This window comes from Danio rerio, chromosome 1 (genome assembly GCF_049306965.1).
Source record: "Danio rerio strain Tuebingen ecotype United States chromosome 1, GRCz12tu, whole genome shotgun sequence".
Taxonomy (NCBI): Eukaryota; Metazoa; Chordata; class Actinopteri; order Cypriniformes; family Danionidae; genus Danio; species Danio rerio.
The window spans coordinates 15,816,079-15,838,815 of NC_133176.1; the positions used below are offsets into that span (position 1 = coordinate 15,816,079).

General features: G+C 33.7%; 1 protein-coding gene and 1 non-coding gene across 2 annotated transcripts; one reads left to right on the forward strand and one right to left on the reverse strand.

Annotated features, from left to right (window-relative positions):
- Positions 1 to 70: 70 nt before the first annotated feature.
- On the reverse strand, positions 71 to 22,605 carry slc34a2aas (solute carrier family 34 member 2a antisense). The gene is given in 6 exon segments (NR_002876.2): positions 71 to 517; positions 6,628 to 6,793; positions 9,097 to 9,511; positions 19,651 to 19,729; positions 21,997 to 22,151; positions 22,515 to 22,605.
- On the forward strand, positions 437 to 10,117 carry slc34a2a (solute carrier family 34 member 2a). The gene is given in 13 exon segments (NM_131624.1): positions 437 to 681; positions 2,372 to 2,435; positions 2,663 to 2,773; positions 3,364 to 3,492; positions 3,745 to 3,888; positions 4,230 to 4,341; positions 5,857 to 6,052; positions 6,270 to 6,365; positions 6,452 to 6,536; positions 6,656 to 6,823; positions 7,130 to 7,246; positions 8,882 to 9,006; positions 9,103 to 10,117. Coding segments are annotated over 12 exon segments (1,896 nt in total). The 5' UTR covers positions 437 to 681; positions 2,372 to 2,374; the 3' UTR covers positions 9,655 to 10,117.
- Positions 22,606 to 22,737: the final 132 nt, after the last annotated feature.

The following is a 22,737-nucleotide window of genomic DNA, read 5'->3' on the forward strand; positions in this document are numbered from 1 at the left end:
TAAATTGGTAACGTATATCAAAAATAATTTGTGTGTTTGTGTGTGTGTATATAACAAAATATACAAATATACATACACACACATTTTAATAAAGCCACATTAAACAGTATTTGATCTAAAACAGAAATACAGTATATATGTAACTTACAGTAATAAAGGCCGTACTGTGTATTACCATCATAACTACTAATAAGGACTTTTATATATATTTTTTACCTTTTAAAATCCACTTTATCTGATGCCACAGCGGACACTTTGAACCATGCACAGCACACACACACACATGCACACACGCAGACACACACACACACACACACACACAGACAAACTTCCTGTCGCAGAGAGTTATCAGTCCCGTGGTAAACCTTGGAACAGGGGAATCCTGGATGATCTGCGGAGGGCTATAAATGCCTGTGACCCAACAGAGGCCGGACTGAGCCACTCTGAAGAACAGCACAGCTGAGTCTGGATCTGAACGTGGTCTCCATCAGCACCAGTGCTTCTGCTCAGGCCAGGACTGAAGGAAACAGAAGTGCATAGAGTTCAGGAAAGACTGTTGGAGGAGAGATACGCTTCAGACTGTAGATAAGTCACTGAACTGAAAAGCAGGTGAAACGTAGAGTGAACAGAAGTGTTGCACGTGAAATTCAGAAGGGCAGAAGCAACTTGATTACATCTCGGGTGAGTACATAAATTCTAATAATAAAAAAAATAAAGTTCTGTTTCTGTGTCAGGCATTATTTAAATACATATAAACACACAGATACAGCTAAGATACTAATTTAGAGATCTTGATTTATCCAGAGGTATTCTTTGTTATAATTCTATGTTAATAAAATATCAATTTTGTCTTGTTCTGCAAACTATGGCTGATAGTTTAACCGCATTTTTATCATTTCTTTTTGCATAAAATAGCCCAAAACCGACATGTTTAAAATATATTCTTTTTTTTTAGATATTTTTACCATTTTCAGATAATAAAAAACTATTACATTTATTATTTATTAAAAATTACATATTTAAAAAAAATTGAGAAATGTTATCAGACCTTTATAGAATAAAGCAAATATTAAAATTTTACTAAACTTAATCCAGTATAAAACCTAATAAATTCATTAAATCAAAAGAAACTTAAATGGTTTTATTATTTTTTCATAGGAAAAAAGTATTGTTTACAGCATTGCTTACTTTAATCCTTCCTGGCCATTTTTTATCCTTCTTTAAAGCCAAAACATCCAAAAAATGAAATTCCTTTGTACTATTTACAGATTTTTATTAGTCATCAGATTAAAAAAAAAAGTAAACACATGGCCGCATACAGTAAGATGAACCATGGAGTAATTCACATTTTGTTCACCGAACCACTGTGGAAATTATTTGGCACAGAGCAGAAATCAATACACCAACAAACCATGCGAGTTTAATCCAAAGAGGAAACTCTGACTGTTGTGAAGCTCTCCCTGTCGTGTTCATTCATGTACTACAAAATCGAAGTACGACAATATGTGAAAGTTCAAGTTTATAATTTTATTATTTGTCTTATTATGTATTTAACTGAAATACAGAAATTCTTTACCTACATCTGACTAAACAGTATATATATATATATATATATATATATATATATATATATATATATATATATATATATATATATATATATATATATAAACACACACACGCACACACACACACTTTAACAGAGCAAGGAAATTTTCACTGTATGTCGGATAATATTTATTTGCTTATTTGCTTTTTTCGGCTAGAATAAAAGCAGTTTTTAATTTTTTAAAAACTATTTTTTTTAAATATTTTAAGGTTTTTTAAGGTTTTTCGAAGATTTTTCAATAGTCTACAAAACAAACCATCATTAAACAATAACTTGCCTAATTACCCTAACCTGCCTAGTTAACCTAATGAACCTAGTTAGGTCTTTAAATGTCACTTTAAGCTGTATAGAAGTATCTTGAAAAATATCTAGTCAAATAAAAATAAATAAGTTATTAGAAATGAGTAATTAAACTATTATGTTTAGAAATGTGTAGAATTTTTTTCCTCTCCGTTAAACAAAAACTGGGTAAAAAAAAATTAACAGGAGGCTAATAATTCGGGGGGGCTAATATTTCTGACATCAACTGTGTGTGTGTGTGTGTGTGTGTGTGTGTGTGTGTGTGTGTGTGTGTGTGTGTGTGTGTGTGTGTGTGTGTGTGTTTTATCTTTATACCTGACTGCAGTATCGCCGTGAACATCAGGAAATGATAACATTTTTAGTACATTTGTTAAGATGCCGCAAGCAATTACACATCATTCTGCCCATAAAACTGAAAAGACCTCAATAAAACTGACAAACTGAAAAATTTGTCTTTCACAGACAATGGCACCACGTCCAAAGCATGAGCATGAATCTGACGAAAAACAACCAGAAACACTTGACGGTATGTATGAATATGTGAATATATGGTTCCCCCACCATATAAGCAACTTTGAAAGTATCCTACTAGTCTTAATATTCTACTAATAATATATGAAGAGTCTAAGAGAGAATTTAACTTGCAAATTACTTATAGTCAAAAGCATATCTGAAAAGCACCATTAAAATAAAAGTGCAAGCACTGTTTGTGCATAGAGTGCTTTAAAATCTAAATGAAAGCTGTTCTCTCAGGTGCCAGAAAGAAGTCTCTGTCTATGGCTCCGGCTGTTTCTACAGCGGCTCTGATTGAGGATGATCCCTGGGAAATGATGGAGCTGCAGGACACCGGGGTGAAATGGGCAGGTAGGGTGAACATTTGTTTATAAGGCTGGCAGTGATATTCTTTCAGTCAACCTTAATAATTACTAGTTTTACAGCATATACAAATGTATTTATTCTATTCTGTACTGTATCAGCCTCTAAATGATTAACATGATCAAAACCTGCTTGGTTAAAAAAACTTTTGTGCTCATTTAAAAATAAATTACATTTATATATTTTTTTACATGCATTCAGCCTTCTGTTTGCTTTTGATAAATGCATTTCACCAAATAAAAGTCCCCATTTTAGTGCACACTGATGACATTTTTTTCTATATTTAAAATAAGTTGTTTTTGGCCTTAAAATAACAAACAAAAAGGTTTTCAGGCATGTTTCTAATAATTAATCTACAGTGCTCTGCATAATTGAGTACACCCCATTTTGAAAATGATTTTTTTTTCAATGTTTCAGTGAATATAGGCAATGTATTTTGGTGCATTTAAACAGAACAGAACTAAACAAAGCAACACAGTACTACTATACATTTCAGAAGTGTGAAAAAATCAACATTCAGTGGAATAACCATGATTTTTATCGTATTTGTTTTATTTTTCTGTCTGATATTTGTTTAGATCTGGACACTAAAAAGAAGGTCCTGAGAGTTTTTACTACAGCAGCAAAACTGATCATGCTGCTTGGTTTGCTCTACATGTTTGTTTGCTCTCTGGACGTCCTAAGCTCAGCTTTCCAGCTTGTTGGAGGTATACATTAAAATTACAAATACACAAGAATATAGTTACCAAGATTTTTAGGTTGAGTAAAACATGCTCTTCACTACAAGACTCATACTGGTGATATCTTTTAGAGTACATTATCAATACATGTTTTTGTGGTTCTTCAAATTAGTGTACAAAATTTACAAATATGTTGTAATCATGTATTTTTATAATTGTTAAAGATTTGCTGTACACACTTTCCTGGATTATGCCTTAAAATTGGGTGTTTTTTTTCAGGAAAAGCAGCAGGGGACATTTTCCAGGAAAATAAGGTGCTCTCAAATCCTTTGGCAGGCCTGGTTATCGGGATGCTGGTCACTCTGCTAGTCCAGAGCTCCAGCACATCCTCATCTATTGTGGTCAGCATGGTCTCTTCTGGAAGTGAGTATCAGATGATATTATTTGCTATAATAAAATTGATTATTAGAAGATTATGAGTATTAAAAAAATATATTGAATGTGTAAATTTGAAATTGTATTCTAATAACTAATTATGACATATGCAGTATTTAATATTGATTTATATTTGTAAATGTCTTTGAGATTTAAACTTGTATTTTACTTGAGCATATTACTTTAAAGCACAATGTGTGAACAATACTGAACTTATTTGATGAATCTCATTATTAAGTAAAGCATCGTCTAATCGAATGTCAGAACAAGTAAAATGGAAGTAAATTGTGAAATGTGAATACTAATTAACAGAAACTACTCTTCAACAGTGCTGGAGGTCGCAACTGCTGTTCCCATCATTATGGGCACAAACATCGGCACATCCGTCACCAACACTCTTGTAGCCATTACACAAGTTGGGGACAGGAACAAGTTCCGTAGGTAAGATATGAACAAACAATCTTATAGGAAAATTAACAGAGCATATTTATTTCTCAATTGTTGATCATGTAATGCTTTAGATCAGGGCTGCTCAACCCGGTTCCTGGAGATCTACCTTCCTGCAAAGCTCAGCTCCCACTCTGATCAAACACACCTGAACCAATTAATTAGGACCTGAACAGCACTTCATAATTACAGGCAGGTGTGTTTGAAATGGGTAGCAACTGAAACCTGCATGAAGGAAATTCTCTAGGAACAGGGTTGAGCACCCCTGCTTTAGATCATAGGTGTCAAACTGGAATCCTGGAGGGCCACAGCTCTGCACAGTTTTGCTCCAACCCTAATCAAACACAGCTGATCCAATTAATCAAGGTGTTCAGGACTACCATCGACTATTAAACAAGTGTGATTTGGAGGTGATTGAAGCTAAGCTATGCAGAGCTCTGGCTCTCAAGAAATTGAGTTTGAGATCATCGCTTTAGAAGATTTAGAATATACACTCAAATATTATGTTTGCAGCTTGTTCAAACTACTTATTTCAAGTGAACTGAAACAAAGCAATTTTTGAGATTTTTTGGGGACAACTTAATTGTTTCATGTTTAATTCACTAACATTTGTTAAGTTAACTTATCCAATTGATGTTGGGACAACAAAAATTAATTTTCCTATGTATTGTCCAATTTATTTATTTTTTGCTTGTTTGCTACAAGGATCATATCTGGGAAATCAAGTCAGTTCATTTGCAAAAGTTTGCAAAGTTCACAGATATTCATTATATATATATATATATATATACATACCAGAAATAACAATTTTATAGCTTATAGTTTAATTCATAAGTTAAAGCAGGGCTGCTCAAACGGTTTCTTAAAAAGTGCCAAAAACCAAATATCTTTGAGAGCCATTGGCCAAAGATAATTATACCAAACTGTATTACATTAAGTTGTCATGGGTCATTTCATATCTTATTTCATAACATTTGAAAATAAATTGAAAACATTCATTTAAATTGTTTTATCTAATGCAGTATAGCTTTTAAAGTGATAACTTATTGCAATTAAAACATTGACAAGCTCAATGCTGAATACATTAGTCAAGCAGAATCTGCCCTTGACTTGATTTGCTCACCAAACTCTGCATTGTCACAGCATGTACATTTAAATAAAATCTTATTAATTTACACCGTTTAATCAAAACATTTAATTTCAGTTAGCTTTTAACAATAAAACAAACAAAAATTTACCTAAAATTTGAATGGACAATCTCTAAACCCTCCCTATCATTCTCCCTCTCTTTTCAGATGGGATGGCGAGCCAAATAAAAAGTTATCTTGGGCCAACTTTTGCCCACGGGCCCTAGTTTAAGCATCTCTGACTTAGACTTAGTGTCAAAGAGCAAATGACTGGGGAATTATTCTGTCAAACTCAATTTCATAGAATCGTACAATACTGTAATCATTTAGTATGAAGATATTAATAATATTTAATTGGGATATGATCATTTTTTGTGTGCAGGGCATTTGCAGGAGCCACTGTGCATGATTTCTTTAACTGGCTCTCAGTCCTAGTGCTACTGCCTCTGGAAGTGGCCTCGGGTTACCTGGAGAAGGTTACGAGCCTCATCGTGAAATCGTTTAACATCGAGAGTGGAGAAAATGCACCAGCTCTCCTAAATGTTATCACCGATCCGCTTACCCACTCAATCATTCAGGTATGTAAGAGTGTATTTGTTCTGTCGGTATGTTGAAAGCAGGTAGAATCATTAATAACAGCGCAAGAATGTGAATTACCCCATGCAACTTATATTGCCCCTATGTACAGTACAAAGTTACAAGGGTTGCGGTTCAGAAAGGTTAATAATAGTAAACTATTCGTGAGATTAGACAAATAAATATGCATAATTCGCATATTAATGTTTTATCTTTCAGCTGGACGAGTCTGTGATAAGCGGCATTGCGGTTGGCGATCCCGAAGCCAGAAATAAATCTCTTATCAAGGTCTGGTGCCACACAGCCTCGAACACGGTAATGATCGTAATTAAACAGAATAAAAAATGTCATTATTTTGTGTCAAAACCTCATTCTCATTTTTCTGTTGTGTCATTTTATAGACTCTCCAGAATGTGACCACAACAAACTGCACAGATCTTTGTTGGGAATTGAAGAATGTTACAGAAATTATAAATATTAAAAAATGTGAGTTTAAAAATGACTTCTCAACCGATGATATTAACGCTGATAATCGTCTAGATGTAAAATGAGTACAGTGCTCAAACAAGACACTCACTCTTTTATGTTGTTCTCTATTCACACAGGCAGTCACATCTTCGTGAACACGAGCCTTTCGGACCTGGCGGTGGGTCTGATTCTGCTGGCGGGTTCTCTGCTCATTCTGTGCACTTGCCTCATTTGTATTGTGAAGCTGCTGAATTCGATGCTCAAGGGACAGGTTGCTGTTGTGATCAAGAAGATAGTGAACACAGGTCAGCATTATTGAGATACTTTAGAGTCAAATAGATATGAAACGATAAAGTTTGCATAATTAAAATGCATTTAAATTTATGAAAACAATAGCTAATAGAGTGAAATATGTCCAAACCCAACCACTGACTTGAAAATAAATTAGTATAATAAATTAGTAAAAATTATTAGTAAAACTAATTAATTTTCACTCTGCAGTACACAAAATAGTGTTGAAACAGACCAGCATATTTTCCAGAGTGTGGTTTTTAAAATGTTTAACAGATGAATACAGATGTTTTTCAATGATGTTTTCTTTGTTTGTACAGATTTCCCTTTTCCATTTGCTTGGCTGACTGGATATATTGCAATTCTGGTTGGTGCGGGAATGACTTTTATTGTCCAGAGCAGTTCCGTCTTCACATCGGCTATAACTCCTCTTGTTGGTGAGGACAACCATCTATCTATTACTTGTCTTTTATAAAGGTATTGTGATCCAATGAATAGTTATGGATCAATATATCAGTCAGATGAATAATGATATGATGTACAGTTGAAGTCAGAATTATTAGCCCCCTCCTGTTTATTTTTTCCCCAATTTCTGTTTAACGGAGAGCAGATTTTTTCAACACATTTCTAAACATAATAGTTTTAGAAACTCAATATAAATACTTATATAATAACTCAATAAAAATAGTTTTATTTTATCTGTGTCATGATGACAGTAAATAATATTTGACTAGATATTTTTCAAGACACTTCTATACAGCTTAAAGTGACTTTTAAAGGCTTAACTAGGTTAATTAGGTTAACTAGGCAAGTTAGGGTGATTAGGCAAGTTGTTCTATAACGAGGATTTGTTCTGTAGACAGTTAAAAAAATCTAGCTTAAAGGGGCTAATAATTTTGCCCTTAAGATGGTTTTTAAATCAATTAAAAACTGCTTTTATTCTAGCCGAAATAAAACAAAAAACACTTTCTCCAGAAGTAAAAACACTATCAGACATAATGTGAAAATTCCATTGCTATGTTAAACATCATTTGTAAAGCTTATTATTAAACATCTAAATCAAAGTGGTTTTGCTTTTTGATAATTAGAGTTGACAGTATGCAATATCAGTGGACTTTAGAACAAGAATAAAGAGAAAAAACTGTTTATGTCACTCTGTAGTAATTGTGTTATTTAATTTTTTCTCCTGTTGTTTATTTTTTTAAATACTAAAGTGCATTTTTCATATTATATACTGCAGTTGAAATTCTAAGCTCATTAAAATTGAACTGGTTCTGTAAATTAAGCAAAAAGTATTAATATTGACTAATCAATCAATATTTCACTGAATTGAAACTTTAAGAATTAGCTTGAAGTATCAACAATATATTGATCGATCAATATTCCACTAAATAATAGAATTGATACCATATCACAGCATTTTTTTATAGTATCAACAAATATCAAATCATTGGCTGAAAGCAACAATATTATATTGTATCATGATGAGACATCTGATTTCGATATATTGATCCATATTCCACTAAATCGAATAGAATTTTTTAAATAAAAACATAAGGCAAAAGCGAAACAATGTTCCTCAAAAAAAAAAAAAGCTAAATTTCCACTTACCCTGCTTTTTTGGTTGGATTTGGGTTTTCAAATCTTCTGTTACTTAGTTTGTTAATAGAAGACTAAGTAATCTTCTTTTACTCTGTCCAATCTGTATATTAATCATATAGCTTTGTTTTTTGAACCAGATCAATCCATGGAATAAGAAATAAAGATAATTGTCTTAAACTTTAGATAGCTCCTCACATAATAAAATATTTCCAGAGGACTGCGAATGTTCTGAATCTCTATGAATGTTTTCTAAAACACCAAATGTCCTTAATTAAAATAATTAAACTATTGACTATTAAACTAATAATTAAACTAAACTATTGCCCCCCCCAAGGCAATAGTTTAGTTCATTTATTTTGCTTATTACCTTTTTATTATTAACTATTCCTGAATTCTAACATGATTAACAACCCTGAAACAAACTAGTAAAGCCTGTCAGTAAGGGATTTGCATTATTTTTCTGATCACAGGTATCGGTGTTATAAGTATTGAAAGGGCATATCCTCTATCCCTGGGATCCAATATTGGAACAACTACTACTGCAATATTAGCCGCCATGGCTAGTCCTGGTGAAACACTTGGAAACTCATTACAGGTTAGCATGACATGTGAATAAATACATTCAAACAAATTCATAATTAACTCCAAATCTCAGTCCATAACGTTTTGTATCTTCTCTACTCACCTATAGATTGCATTGGTTCACCTCTTCTTCAACTTATCCGGGATATTGTTGTGGTACCCAATCCCCATCACACGTATCCCCATCCGACTGGCAAAGGGTCTTGGTGAAACAACAGCCCAGTACCGTTGGTTTGCAGCCTTTTACATCATCCTTTGCTTCTTCGGTTTGCCTCTACTGGTCTTTGGTCTCTCTATGGCCGGCTGGCAGGTACTCATGGGAGTTCTTGTCCCCATAGCGGTTATTCTGATCTTCGCCATCATTGTCAACATTCTGCAGAAGCACAAACCTCAATGGCTTCCTTCTGCTCTCCGGTCTTGGGATTTCCTTCCTCTATGGGCTCACTCTCTTGATCCATGGGACAGAGTAGTCACTGTCATTGCCGCCCGCTGTTGCTGTTGCTGCAAGTGCTGCAATTCTAAAGAAGAAGATGAGAAGGCGAAACTTGAAAATTTGGCCAATGGAATCGAGATAAATGATAATACGATGACGACCGTTGAAATCATAGAGCCCAAGAAAACAGTGGACAGTTGCGAAATCCTGAAGGCAACATCTTTATAGACTCAAACAAAGCATTATAGGTTATTATTAAACATATCTAAATCAAACTGGCTTTGATTTTTGGTACCCAGAGTTGACAGTATGCAATATCAGTGGACTTTAAAGAGTTTATGTCACTCTGTATTTCTTAAATTAATTTTTTTTATACAGCAATGCTATTTTTATAGGACATTGTAAATGTTGCAATATATTTAAATATACAATCTTATGTTACACACTGTGAGATCTGGTGATTGTTGTCGTACTTGTTCCAATGTGAAAAGGATACTTGTTTATTTTTAATACCATTCGGAGGATATAAAAGCCAAAGACAAATATATATTCAGATTTAAATAAGACGTCAACCCTGATCTGTGCATTGTTCTTTATTCATGATAATGTTCTTGTATTTATGTCAAATATTTTAACATGTGCCTTTCTATACTGTAAAATATTATTATGATATTAAACAATAATTTCCTGCAGTAAATTGTTGTGTTCAGTTGTTTGTTGCACTTTATTACTTGTGTTAGAAGTGAGATTTGGCATTTACATAATCTAATACTGTAGAAATGTGTTTTATAGTACAGGATAGTCATTAATTTTTTATTCTTAGTCATTTGGTTTAGTTCCTTATTTAGGGGTCGCCACAGCGGAATGAACCGCAAACTATTCCAGAATATTTGATTTATGTAGCGGATGCCCTTCCCACCAACTGGCAAACACAGATAATCTTGCATTCATACACACACACTCATACACTACTGCCAATTTTTGTTTAACCCAATTTACTTATAGCACATGTCTTTGGACTGTGGGGGAATCAGGAGCACCTGGAGGAAACCCACGCCAACATGGGGAGAACATGCAAACTCCACACAGAAATGCCAACTGGTCTAAGTACAGGATAGTATATAAATAATTTAATATATTAAAAATGGAAATAGTCACCTTAAAGATGACACTATATATAAAGAAGGGGCTGAACAATGTTTTAAATTACTTTAAAAATCATTGAGTTTCATTAGAAATTTAAGAACACACTCAGACATCAGTCCAGAACTGCAATGTAAGCATTCAACAGCATTCAACATTTGGTTGTAGCTTAGTTATTATCCGCACTTTACAATGTACCTTAACAAGAAAAGTACTGTGTAATGTTAGGTAAATATATGGGATAACAATAAGTTTACAGTTAGGTTTAGGATTGTAAACAAGTTATATATTATTTTAAATAACCGGCAGTTCTGAAACAAGAGACCAGTATCCCCTTCATTATTTGCAAAAAAAACAGCAACCTTGACAGCGACCAATCTGGCTTCAAAAACAGACATTCTGAGACTCGCAAGAGTAGCTACCTTGTTCTATCTGTCCTCTGCTTTTGACACAGTTAATCAGCAGATCCTCCTGTCAACCCTCACGATAACAGCATTTCAGGAACTGCTCTTCAAGTCTTGCTAAGTCCAGGGGGTGCAGTGTCTAATATGCCACAGGTAATGGTGTGCCCCAAGGCTCAATGTTTTGATCACTTCTCTTCTTGATTCCTTTTAGTGGACTAAACACCCAAGAAGAAGAACATTTAATTCAAGGTGAAATTCAATTGAATCCAGTCTTGTCTCACTGTATTTTTACACTGTAAACCCAACAGTCAACTTTAGCAAATTAAATGAGTGTAGTTAACTCAAAATTCTACTCATTTGAAAAGAGTTTTGAACTCAATGTTGAAGGTAATGAGTTAATTAAATACCTCATTACTTCAACTTAAATAGAGTAAGTTCACACTACTCATATAGATTAGTTTCTTAACTAAAATGGTTCGTTGCAATCGGTTTCCTCAAACGGTTTGAGTTGCCTTAACTCATTGGGTTTTACAGTACTCAGTTGGTGTAGTTCTCTTCATTTATGGGGTCTTACTGTGCTCATATTGCTTCGCTTACTCAAATTAAGTTCACAGAACTCATTAGGATTAGATTTTAAACTTAAATGGTTTGTTGCAATCGGTTTCCTCAACTAATCTGAGTTACCTTAACCTTTTAGGTTTTACATTTGTACATATTTTTAATAACCCTTTCAGTAATGTCTATATAAAAACACACCCCAAAATCCAAATTTTCCTTCAGCTTAGTCCCTTTATTTATCAGGTGTCGCCACAGCAGAATGAACCGCCAACTTATCCAGCATATGTTTTATACAGTGGATACTCTTCTAGTTGCAACCCAGTACAGGAAAACACTTATACACTCTAATTCACACACACTTATACACTACGGCCAATTTAATTAATTTAATTCACCTAATAGTTTTTGGACTGTAGGGGTAACCGGAGCACCTGGAGGAAACCCACGTCAACGTGAGGAGAACATCCACACTGAATTGCCAACTGACCCAGCCAGGGCTCGAACCAGCAACCTTCTTGCTGTGAGGCGAACCACTAAGGCACCATGTTACCCCACATGTCAAAAAATAAAATAAATAAAAGTTTAGTCTTGTGTGTTTTACAATATTAACGTAGGTTATAGGAAATGTCTGTGAAAATCTGATGTGAAAAGCAAGTAGTAAACTAGTAATTTTCAGTTTTACTATTTGTTTCTTTATGTTCATCATAACAATAACACTCGCCAAATACACTATTGACTGCATTATCCAAACATGATTTCATTTATTAATGTACTTTGCCCAGACACTCACGAATCAATCATGCACAAACATTACAGCGCAGAGATGACAGATTTTGGGGTTTCTGCCACCAGATTGGAAACTGAAAACTAGTTCATCAATTAAAGTTGATCAATTAAAATTGAAACAAACGAAACATCGCCCCTTCTTTTCTTCACCCCTCATTTGCTGAATTTTGCGGTTAAAATTTTCCTCAATATTATCTTTTCCTCCATAGTTAATGATTCTTCTTCGCAGAGCCTCATTATCAGCCGCATCTCCCCTGTTCTTGCATGTTATCGGACAAACTCATGATATATCTGAAACTTTATGGTCAGTGGGTAGATTTGAGCCCTTTAAATCTGGCTTCGTCTGTCTCTGTACTTGCTTTATCTTGTATCAACCTGTTTATGGCACTCCGCTAAAGGGCTTTTTCAGAAAGAAAATAAAGTGGAGGTTGTTACAGTTATGAATTGGTGATAAGTGGAATAAAGAAGAGTGAGGAGAGGATGAAGATGACACAGCTTTGCGCTTTTTTGTCCATATCTTTATGGCTGCACATGTTGACCTGAGGTGATGTCTCTGTCAGCAATATTTATAGAGATTACCAGGTACCTTTTCTCAATAATAAAAGATCATTAATGATTAAATATGACTCTAAATGTAAACTTATTGTAAATGACTTAACTCCTGTGAAATAGCAATGATTTAATTAAAGATGTTAATTATATTTTAATAACATTCTTAATGCTGCATTTAAATAAATAATTATTTAAGTGAACATTGAATTAAAAACCATCACACTTTACCTAAATGGATTAAAAACCATAAAACAGTATTGTCTGAGAAAACAAAAGTTGTTTATCCTGTTGCAGTTGATTATGACTGCTATAGTGGGTTACATGCAGTGTTTTTTCCAGAGCCACTTTCTGCAGTTAATGCATTTCTTAATGTAGTTATTGTCTGAGTTTCATGCCCTACAATCAATTTTATTATTTTTTTAAAACTGACTTAATTATTTAATGAATGTAATAAATCTTTTAGGTTGCCTGACATCTATTAATATGCGTTCATAAAATTGGTTATGCATTAAGGAAAAATGAGTCAGTGGCTTGCATAAAGCACCTGTGATACAGGATTGTAAAAACGTCAAGCAGACTTGACGTAATACAATACTACTTAAAAAAAAAAAAATCTTCAACAAATATGAATGCAGAAAAGTGTTGCTGCAAAAAAGATAACTTCAATTTGTTAAAATAAACAAATCCTGTGAGATTTTACTCTTTTTTTTTTAAATTTCCCAAGAACATTTTCATAGTATGCCTTAATAATTTTTCTTATTTCTTTAAGTTTGGCTAAAATAAAAGCTTGTTGTTTATTGTTTAAAAATCATTCCTAAGATTAATATTATACCCCCTTGAGAAATATGTTTTATTGGCTAAAGAGCAAACCTCTTTTGTTCAATGACTTGTATAATTAACATAACTTGCCTAGTTAACATATTATGTCATGAAAAAGATGAAAAAAAATAGAAATTAGGTATAAAAATTATCTTGTTCTTCTTTCCATCATAAACAGCATGGGAAATAATTTTAAATTAATTAAAATTTCACAAGAGGGCTAATAATTTTGATAAAAGGTTTTAAAGTAAACATACCAATCAATGGTCACCAAACAAATATATTAATACATGCATAAATATTTAAAAATTACCTTCCAAATCTTTTGATATTATTAATCAATACATTACCTTTCCCATTTTCTTTTTTTCCATTAACTTCTTTTGTTTCATTACTTTATTATATTTCAATGACAATAACAATGCAAAAAAATAATAATTTTCTATAGACTAGTGAAAACAGATTTTTAAGAATATATGTATTTATAAAAACATTATATGAAAGAAATTATTATTATGTTGGTTCTTTTTAGTAAGTCAGAAACATACTATGCAACCAGTGCTGTCTGATTTACCAGAAAATAAAAATTCATTTAAAATACGGTTACTTCAACTTGCTCTCAAAATACACTCCAGTCAACAAGTCAATTTCTCCTTTCTGAAATTGCATAGAAATCCTATCTACCCCAAATTCTAATTCAAGTTTCCTATCATGTGTTTTATTCTCATTAGTTTAAAAGAACAAGTGACTAACTCTCCTTACTCTATCATCTTCAGATAAAATACTGTCACTGTACACCAAATCACACACATATTGATGGAAATATAGGCATTACAGGAAAACTAAAACTATTTTGAAAAGCTGTCTTCATTGCATCTATTTTATTATTTGTTGTTGTTTTACATGCATTTTCAAGATTTATATGCTATAATTTCACATTTAAATAAACAAACACAACAAATAAAAGTACCAAATTCAAAAAACATACTGTTTGATTTTTATCACAGGAAATCCTAAACAAGTCTAAAATATATTATAAAATCAACATGGTAAAAGAAAAACAGCTATTAATAAGTAAAAAAAAATTACTTATCCTATTATTGATAATACAATTACACTAAGGGCCCTATCATACACCCGGCGCAATGCGGCGCAATGCGCAACGCAATTGTTGTTTGCTAGTTTCAGCTCAGCGCAGGAGTCATTTTGACGTTTTGCACCACGCTGTTTAAATAGCAAATGCATTTGTGCTCATATTTGCACCTATAGGCGTTCTGGTCTAAAAAAGGAGGTGCATTGCTGGCACGTTTCTATTTTGAGGAACTATAATAGACAGTTCAATAGATAAGATTGAAGCTGATCTATTGTCCAGTGCAGAGTGCGTTAGTTGTGCGCCTGGCTTACACATTGCTACACACAGTATGTACAGCAATACGCAAATATCTTTAAAAATGAAAAAGAATTAAAGGAATAAAATATTACAAAAATTATTATTTTCTAGCCTACACAAATATAAAAACCATGCTTTTGTGCCTTTTTCATCATTATTTATTATATGCATATTTATATTTGTTTTCTCAAAAACAAGCTTAGATTTGTCCAACTGTCGAGTTTTAGACCTTATGGGGCACAGCATGTGTATTTGGATCTAACTCAGATTTTTGACCACACTTCCTTATTATTGTTCATTTATTAGTTTGCTGGAAATTAGAACTGAATTAAAAAATAGTTTGGAAACAAATATTTGCGCTTTACAAACAAAATGTATGTAGGCTAATGGATACCTGTGCCTACAACACGTTTCCCTGTCCACGAGAGTGAAAACGAAAGTAAAGAATGCGGAGGCTCATCTCTTATTCTCGCCTGTAGATTCTCTGTTTAACTGTTTTCTCGCTAGTGAAGGTTTCCACTTACAAAGTCGCCATGTAAATAGTAAATACGCTATGGCGCAGCGCAACTGGCTCTTAAAGGGTTACACACCTATAACTCATTTAGAGAATAAGCTCAAAGTTTAAGCTCTACTTTTGCCATGGCGCAAAGTAGATTTTTTCCGTCCTTAAAATAGCAAAAGTGGATTCTGACACGCACCTAATGCGTTTGCGTCCTGCACTTTGGACTTAACTTTTATTTCAATTTCTTGATGTACTTCCAATTGAAACTGAATATAAGGGAGCAGGGCTTTCTTTTTACAAATCATTCCCTCTTATCAAAATGGAAAGAGGGGCGTGGCTGAGAATATTGAGGCTGAAACCATCAAACTGACATCAACAGAGAAGGACCAACACGACAAACACGGAAACAAATAGTCCGATTATGACTTAAGATTAGCAAAACAAACATTTACTTGCATAGATTAAATGTTCACCTTAACAATAGCAAAGTGCTCTACCAAAATAAACATTGTAAGATTTAATTTCAAACAATCTTAAAATATATATTTTTTATTGCCATTGTAAAGCGTGGTTCTTTGCTTTTTAACTGTAATATAAGGAGTTATCACCTAAAAGATTAAATTGTTACAAGACAAAGATTCCTATAATTTGGTGTTTAGAACCACTTTTTTTCCCAATTGCTCTTGATTATATAATTCGATTCGTAAATTATTATTATCATTGAGATGACAGTAACAGTTTTTATAGCCTTTAAATTCTTATCACTGCTTGTTTACATCTACTCCTTGGAATCTTGGGAATATCATGATAAGATTGCGATAAATAAAATTCTACATCTGGTTCCATCTCTAATTAGGGCCCTTGATATTGTCCTAAGCTTACCCCACTGTTTAAAACAATTGAATCTGGCTGCCAACATTCCAGTAACCTAAATCAAATATATAGCAAAACCAAAAAAAGTGAGTAATAAAAAGTGCTGCCAAATTAAATGTCTTAATAGCAATAGTCTTCCAACATTTATTTTATATTGGTGCTGCTCTGTCTGATTCGGACAAAATGTTTTATGAGTTACATTTTTAGGCTGGTCATGTCAGCAGTCTAACAGTGATCATCAATGTCAAAATGACTAAGATGACCAATCAGATCAAAAAAGGTGGAGCTTTACTGTTCACAAAATATCAAAAATAAATTGTAAGTGGAGCTTTGATCTTTTACGAGGAAAAGCTGTCAGATAAGATAAAGGTAAGATAAACAGCTAAAAATTTCATATTTGACAATTGTTTAGGGACAGAAAACAACTACAGGACTTTCTTCTCATCATTTTAAAATGAAGAATCGGCCCCTTTTGGTCCCTTTTATACTTGTGATTCAGTTATTCTTTGCACCCCTTCTTGATCTCTCCTTTCTATTGATTCTCTTACCCTTCTCCAGCAGCCTCAATGCAGATTAGAAACTTAAAGGTCAGAAGAATTATTCTAGAAATACTGAAAGTGCATTATAAATAAGATGAATTATTATTATCTGTACAACTCATGCAATTCATAATTGAATGTGATGAGAGAAAACATTTGTGATCCTGTAATTTTACATTGCATTTGGCAACAAATCTACATTACATTCTGTGTTTAATTCTATATTAAAACTGAATTTTATGTTAAACTATATATTTTTCCTTTTATGTCAGAAATAATTACAATATTAAGTAAAAATTGTGATATATGTAGATATTTTGTGAATTTCCTACTGTAAATGCATCAAAACTTAATTTTTGACTAGCAGCATGCATTGCTGAGAACTTTTTTGAGGTGATTTTCTTAGTGTTTTGATGTTTTTGAACCCTCAGATTATAAATTTTCAAATAGTTTGTTTTTCTCAGCCAAAATGATCATATCCAAGCAAGCCACACATCAACAGAAAGCTTATTTGTTCAGCATTCAGGTAATATATCTATATAAAAAAAACTAGCACTTATAACTGATTCTGTGGTCTATGGTCACATATGTTTAACAGATTACATATTGACTCAAATCAATTTTAAAGACAATTATTAAAACAAAAAAACTGAATGTAGCCCTTAAATATATATTTATTTATTTACATTTAACCTTTTTAATGATACTGATGTTTTAGAGTGATCTGTATTTTTAATTTAATCCTCAATACTAGCGAGACAGATTACCTGAGCTATTTTACAGCTTTGTAATATTGAATCTTAAATAAAAACTCAATTATTATGAATTTTCAATATCTATAATGGAATATGTATTGCTATGTAAAGATGCTACCTGTTCAGATATAAAATAATGTTGAGCTATAGAACACGGTGTGATAGATAATTAGAAGACAATAAAAAGGTAATGTATGAACGATCCGAGAGATAGTGTCCCAAGAATAAACCAGAACTGACTGTCCTAGATATCTATTAAACCTTTGATCTTGTAAGATAATTAGTCATTTTACAACTTGAGGGTTAAATGCCAACAAAAGTTATTAAGCTACAGTTCAATGAAATAAAACTCTTAATCAAATATCACTAAACTGTTTTCCAATAAAAGATTGTATGTCTTATAAGTATGTTGTTATGTATGTTAGTTCAATGAAATTAGGTTAGGTAGATTGAGCCATAAATAAATTGCTCTCAAACATTTTATGAACGTGCTACAAAATCTAGGACGAAATATATAAGCAAAATTAGGGAGTCATTTAGCTGGCACAATGTTTTTTATACTGTACATACTGTACAAGTCATTCTGAGGATAAGAGTCTGGTTCGAGAGATCAATAATGATGATTTCTTGCTCCTTGTGCAGATTAAAAAAAATTGTGATAACAAACTTCGGTTATTGGAGCCCCACACTGAATCTGCACCCACAGAAACCCATAGATGTATACGAGCCATCATTCAAAATACTTATTTAAATGTGTGTAAAGGCATTTATTCAGTTTTTTTAGATGGATTTTAGTAATTTAATTTCATTTTCTTTTAGGCTTAGTCTCTTTATTGATCTCGGGGTCTCCACAGCGGAATGAACCGCCAACTTATTCAGCATATGTTTTACGCAGCAGATGCCCTTCCAGCTGCAAACCCATACACACTCATTCACACATACATACACTACGGACAACTTGGCTTACCCAATTTACCAATACCGCATGTCTTTGGACTTGTGGAGGAAACCTGAGGAACCCACGCAAACACGGGGAGAACATGCAAACTCCACACAGAAATGCCAACTGAACCGGCAGAGGCTGAAACCAGCGACCTTCTTGCTGTGAGGCGTCAGTACTTCCTACTGCGCCACCGCGTCGCCAGATTTCAGTAATATTATTGAATAATATGAAGATTTTTAGATCATTTAAGTATAATTCAATTGGTAAAGTAAAATTTTCTGTCTTTTAGTGAATGTATTATACAAGACTTTAGTTTGCCAAACAAATGGTTCTTAATGCATTTGCATTGTAAACCTTAAAAGTTGCAAAAGTTGTTATTTTTACATTTTAATTTTAATATTCTCAAAATTATTCTGCATAAATCTGCATATTTTTTTTTACTTTTACACAGAAATGTTTTTTAAAATCCTCAGATTCTGTCTTTCCTTTAATGCTTATGAAACAATATTTGAAAAGTTTAAATGCAAGAACCTCTAAATCACGTTTGATATTTTCTCGTAAAATGAGCATTTTTCTCCAACTCCTATGTGCAAACTCAGTAATTTAACTTTTATAGTGACAAAAAAGTTTTTTTCAGTGCCATTCAAGTGAAAAAACTGAACATGAACATAGTAGGCTGAGAAAAATGCTCATTTTAAGGGAGAATTTCAGATGGCATTTCGAGGTTTTTGCATCTGAACTCTTCATTTTAACAGTTGTACTGACTAAATGCTGTCAATTACAATAAAAGAGCATAAAGTAATTATATCCATTGAGTAACTAACAAGTGTTTGAAGAAGACGTTTGTATTAGTATATAACAGATGTGTTGCTAATAAAACCACTTCTGTATGAACTTATGTGTGACATTTCTACTATATGGAAAAATTATGGGAATATTTTGAATTGTTTTGTCTCTTACCTTAACCATCTTCTTGGTCCTCCCAGGAGTCCCAGCACACTGCAGAATAAATATTTCCTCAGTGAAGCAACACTGCCATCTGGTGAAAAGACAGAGTTTAGTGGATATCACAGATCTACTTCATTACTTAAGACCAGACATCCATTAATTTACTCATTCATTTTTTTTTCTGCATAGTCCCTTTATTAATCTGGGGTCGTCACAGTAGAATGAACCGCCAACTGATCTAGTACATGTTTTACGCAGTGAATGCTCTTCCAGCTGCAACCCAGTAGAGGGAAACATCGATGTACCCTCATGCACTATGGCCAATTTAGTTTATTCAATTCACCTATAGCGCATGTCTTTGGACAGTGGGGGAAATCGGAGCACCCAGAGGAAACCCACGCCAATACAGGGAGAACATGCAAACTCCACAGAGAAACGCCAACTGACTCGGACAGGACTTGAACCAGCAATCTTCTTGCTGTGAGGCAACAGTGCTAACCACTAAGCCACTGTGTTACCCTTCTCACCGGACTTTTTTTTTTGCACCTATTCTTCAAAACATTTTTGGTCCATTTCCACAAAATAGCACCCCCCCCCCCCCCCCCCCCCCATTGTTGCATATTCATGATGTAAATCTCCTGAATGGGTTCTGCTGGATTGAGTTCTGGTTACTGAGGAGGCCATTCCAGTATAATGTATTAGTCATGTTAAAGGGATAGTTAACTCAAAAGTGAAAATGTTCTCATTATTTACTCACCCTCAAGTTGTTCCAAACATTTATGAGTTTCTTTCTTTTGTTGAACACAAAGGAAGATATTTTAAAGAAAGCTGAAAGCCTACAACCATTGACTTTCACTGTACACTATAAAAGTCAATGGTTACAGGTTTCCAGCATTCTTCAAAAATATCTTCTTTTGTGTTCAACAGAAGAAAAAAAGTCAAACGGGAAAGAGAAGGAGAGTAGATGATGACAAGTTTTAGTTTTGGATCCCTTTAATTCAGCTTTTGCAGATGGAGCATAAGCCTGCTGAAAACAATTGCCCGTACTAAAATGATTGAAACGGTCAGCATAAATACACAGGTATTCAAATGATGCTCATTTTATGGGACCCAACGCATACCAAGAAAATATTTCCAGATGTTGCAACCATGATTGAACTGTCTAAGCTAGGGAGATACAATAGCTATAATGCTTGTTCGCTATACCTGTTTAAAGCTAAGGAACTAGTGATTTAAATTCATTCATTTTCTTTTCGACTTAGTCCCTTTATTAATCTGGGGTTGCCACAGTGGAATGAACCACCAACTTAAACAGCATATGTTTTACGCAGCGCATGCCCTTCCAGCTGCCACACATCTCTGGGAAACATCCATACACACTCATTCACACACATACACTACAGACAATTTAGCCTTCTCAATTTGTGATTGAAGTTATATGAATGAATACTGTTTTACAAAAACAGATTAGACGGTACAATAAATTTTCTAAACATTAAAAAATTCTTTTTTTAAAAATAAAAATCATTTCATTTTAAAATATGCAGAAGACACTTTAATTGTAAGCCTCCTCCAAGAAGATGAAAATAGTCATGGTCCCATAGTAGATTATATTGTTCAGTGGTGTAAGGAGTCTAGTCTAAAACATTAAGCAACAGAAACTAAGGATATGATTATAGCCTTTAGAAGGAATCATACAGCAGCTGAGGTGACTAATATTAAGGGTCAAAAAGTAGAATGGGTGGATAACTACAAATATTTGGGTACCATTATTGACCGAACTTTAAGTTTTGAGGCAAACTGTGATGCTGTGTGCAAGAAGGGGCATCAGCCCCAATATTGTCACAGGAAAATATCACGTTTTCACATTGGCCCCAATTTGCTTACTCTTTTTTATCGTTCTTTTATTGGGTCTATTCTATCCTTTGCTCTGGTGGCATGGTTTGGAGGTCCGTCTCTCAAAAACAGGAATAGACTGAGCCAGGTTGTCGGGTGGTCTAGCAGGTTGATTGGTGAATCACAGCTGAGCACTGAATCCCTGGCCTGTATAATAGACAGCTTTTACACATTTCCCAGAACATTAGTAGCTGTAGCTCTCATCCTGTCTGAGAAGTTTATCCTGCTCCCTTCAGGTTGAAGGTTTCAGATGCTTTTTAGTAGGACAAAATGGTTCAGGAATAGCTTTGTCCCATCATATATTGTCACTCTGAACAAATTGTAATCTTTTATAGGGTACTTTGTACGTGTATATGTGGGTATGTGTGTGATTTAATTGTATCAATTGCCAAACTTTGCTGCGAAAAGAATCTACCTACAGACACTAATAAAGTCAACTAACTAAATTTGTATTTTTTTTACCTTAAAACAGGCTTTATACTGAAGGAATGGTCGCATATGGATGATTTCTCTGAGATTGAAGGAGGGTCTATATAAGAATATGTAGTAATATCATCACTCTAGCTCATTCCTGAATGGAGGAGTCTTGTTGCAACCGTCCGTCCCCACTCTCCCTACTACAAATACACAGACAGAAAATAAGGTTAAAGTTTTAAAAAATATACCTTTAAAAACATATACCTCTGTAAAAATCTTCAGAATACAGCTATTAATAGAACTGAAGTTTGGTGTAAGTGTTGTTGAAGTGGATATTTGCGGCTAAGTGCAGAAAAATTTGAGAATACGGCCTTAAAAATACTGTATGTGAATAAACAAATTAGCAAAAGAAAGAATTTTTAGGATGTTTTCTATACATTTAGACTGAAATAACACGTGTTGGGTCAAAAATAGTATTATGCAATATTTTGCCTCAAAGAGGACAACACGTAAGTAACAATATTATAACACTATTAACTTTCACAGACTCTTAATTACAACACCCTTTTGATCTGCTCCACGTCAGATCTCCATTTCCTGGTGTCGGTCCTCAGTCCTCGGGTTTCCTTCCTTCCAGAAATGTTTTTCTCACGGCCCGCGCTTTAAAGGTGCGGTCTGTCGTGAGAACTTTCACACGCGTTTGGCTGGCAGCCGTCCGCGACTCACTCTCGCGATAACACGACACTCGCTCTCATCCGCTCCCATTACATTCGATTGCGAGTTCTC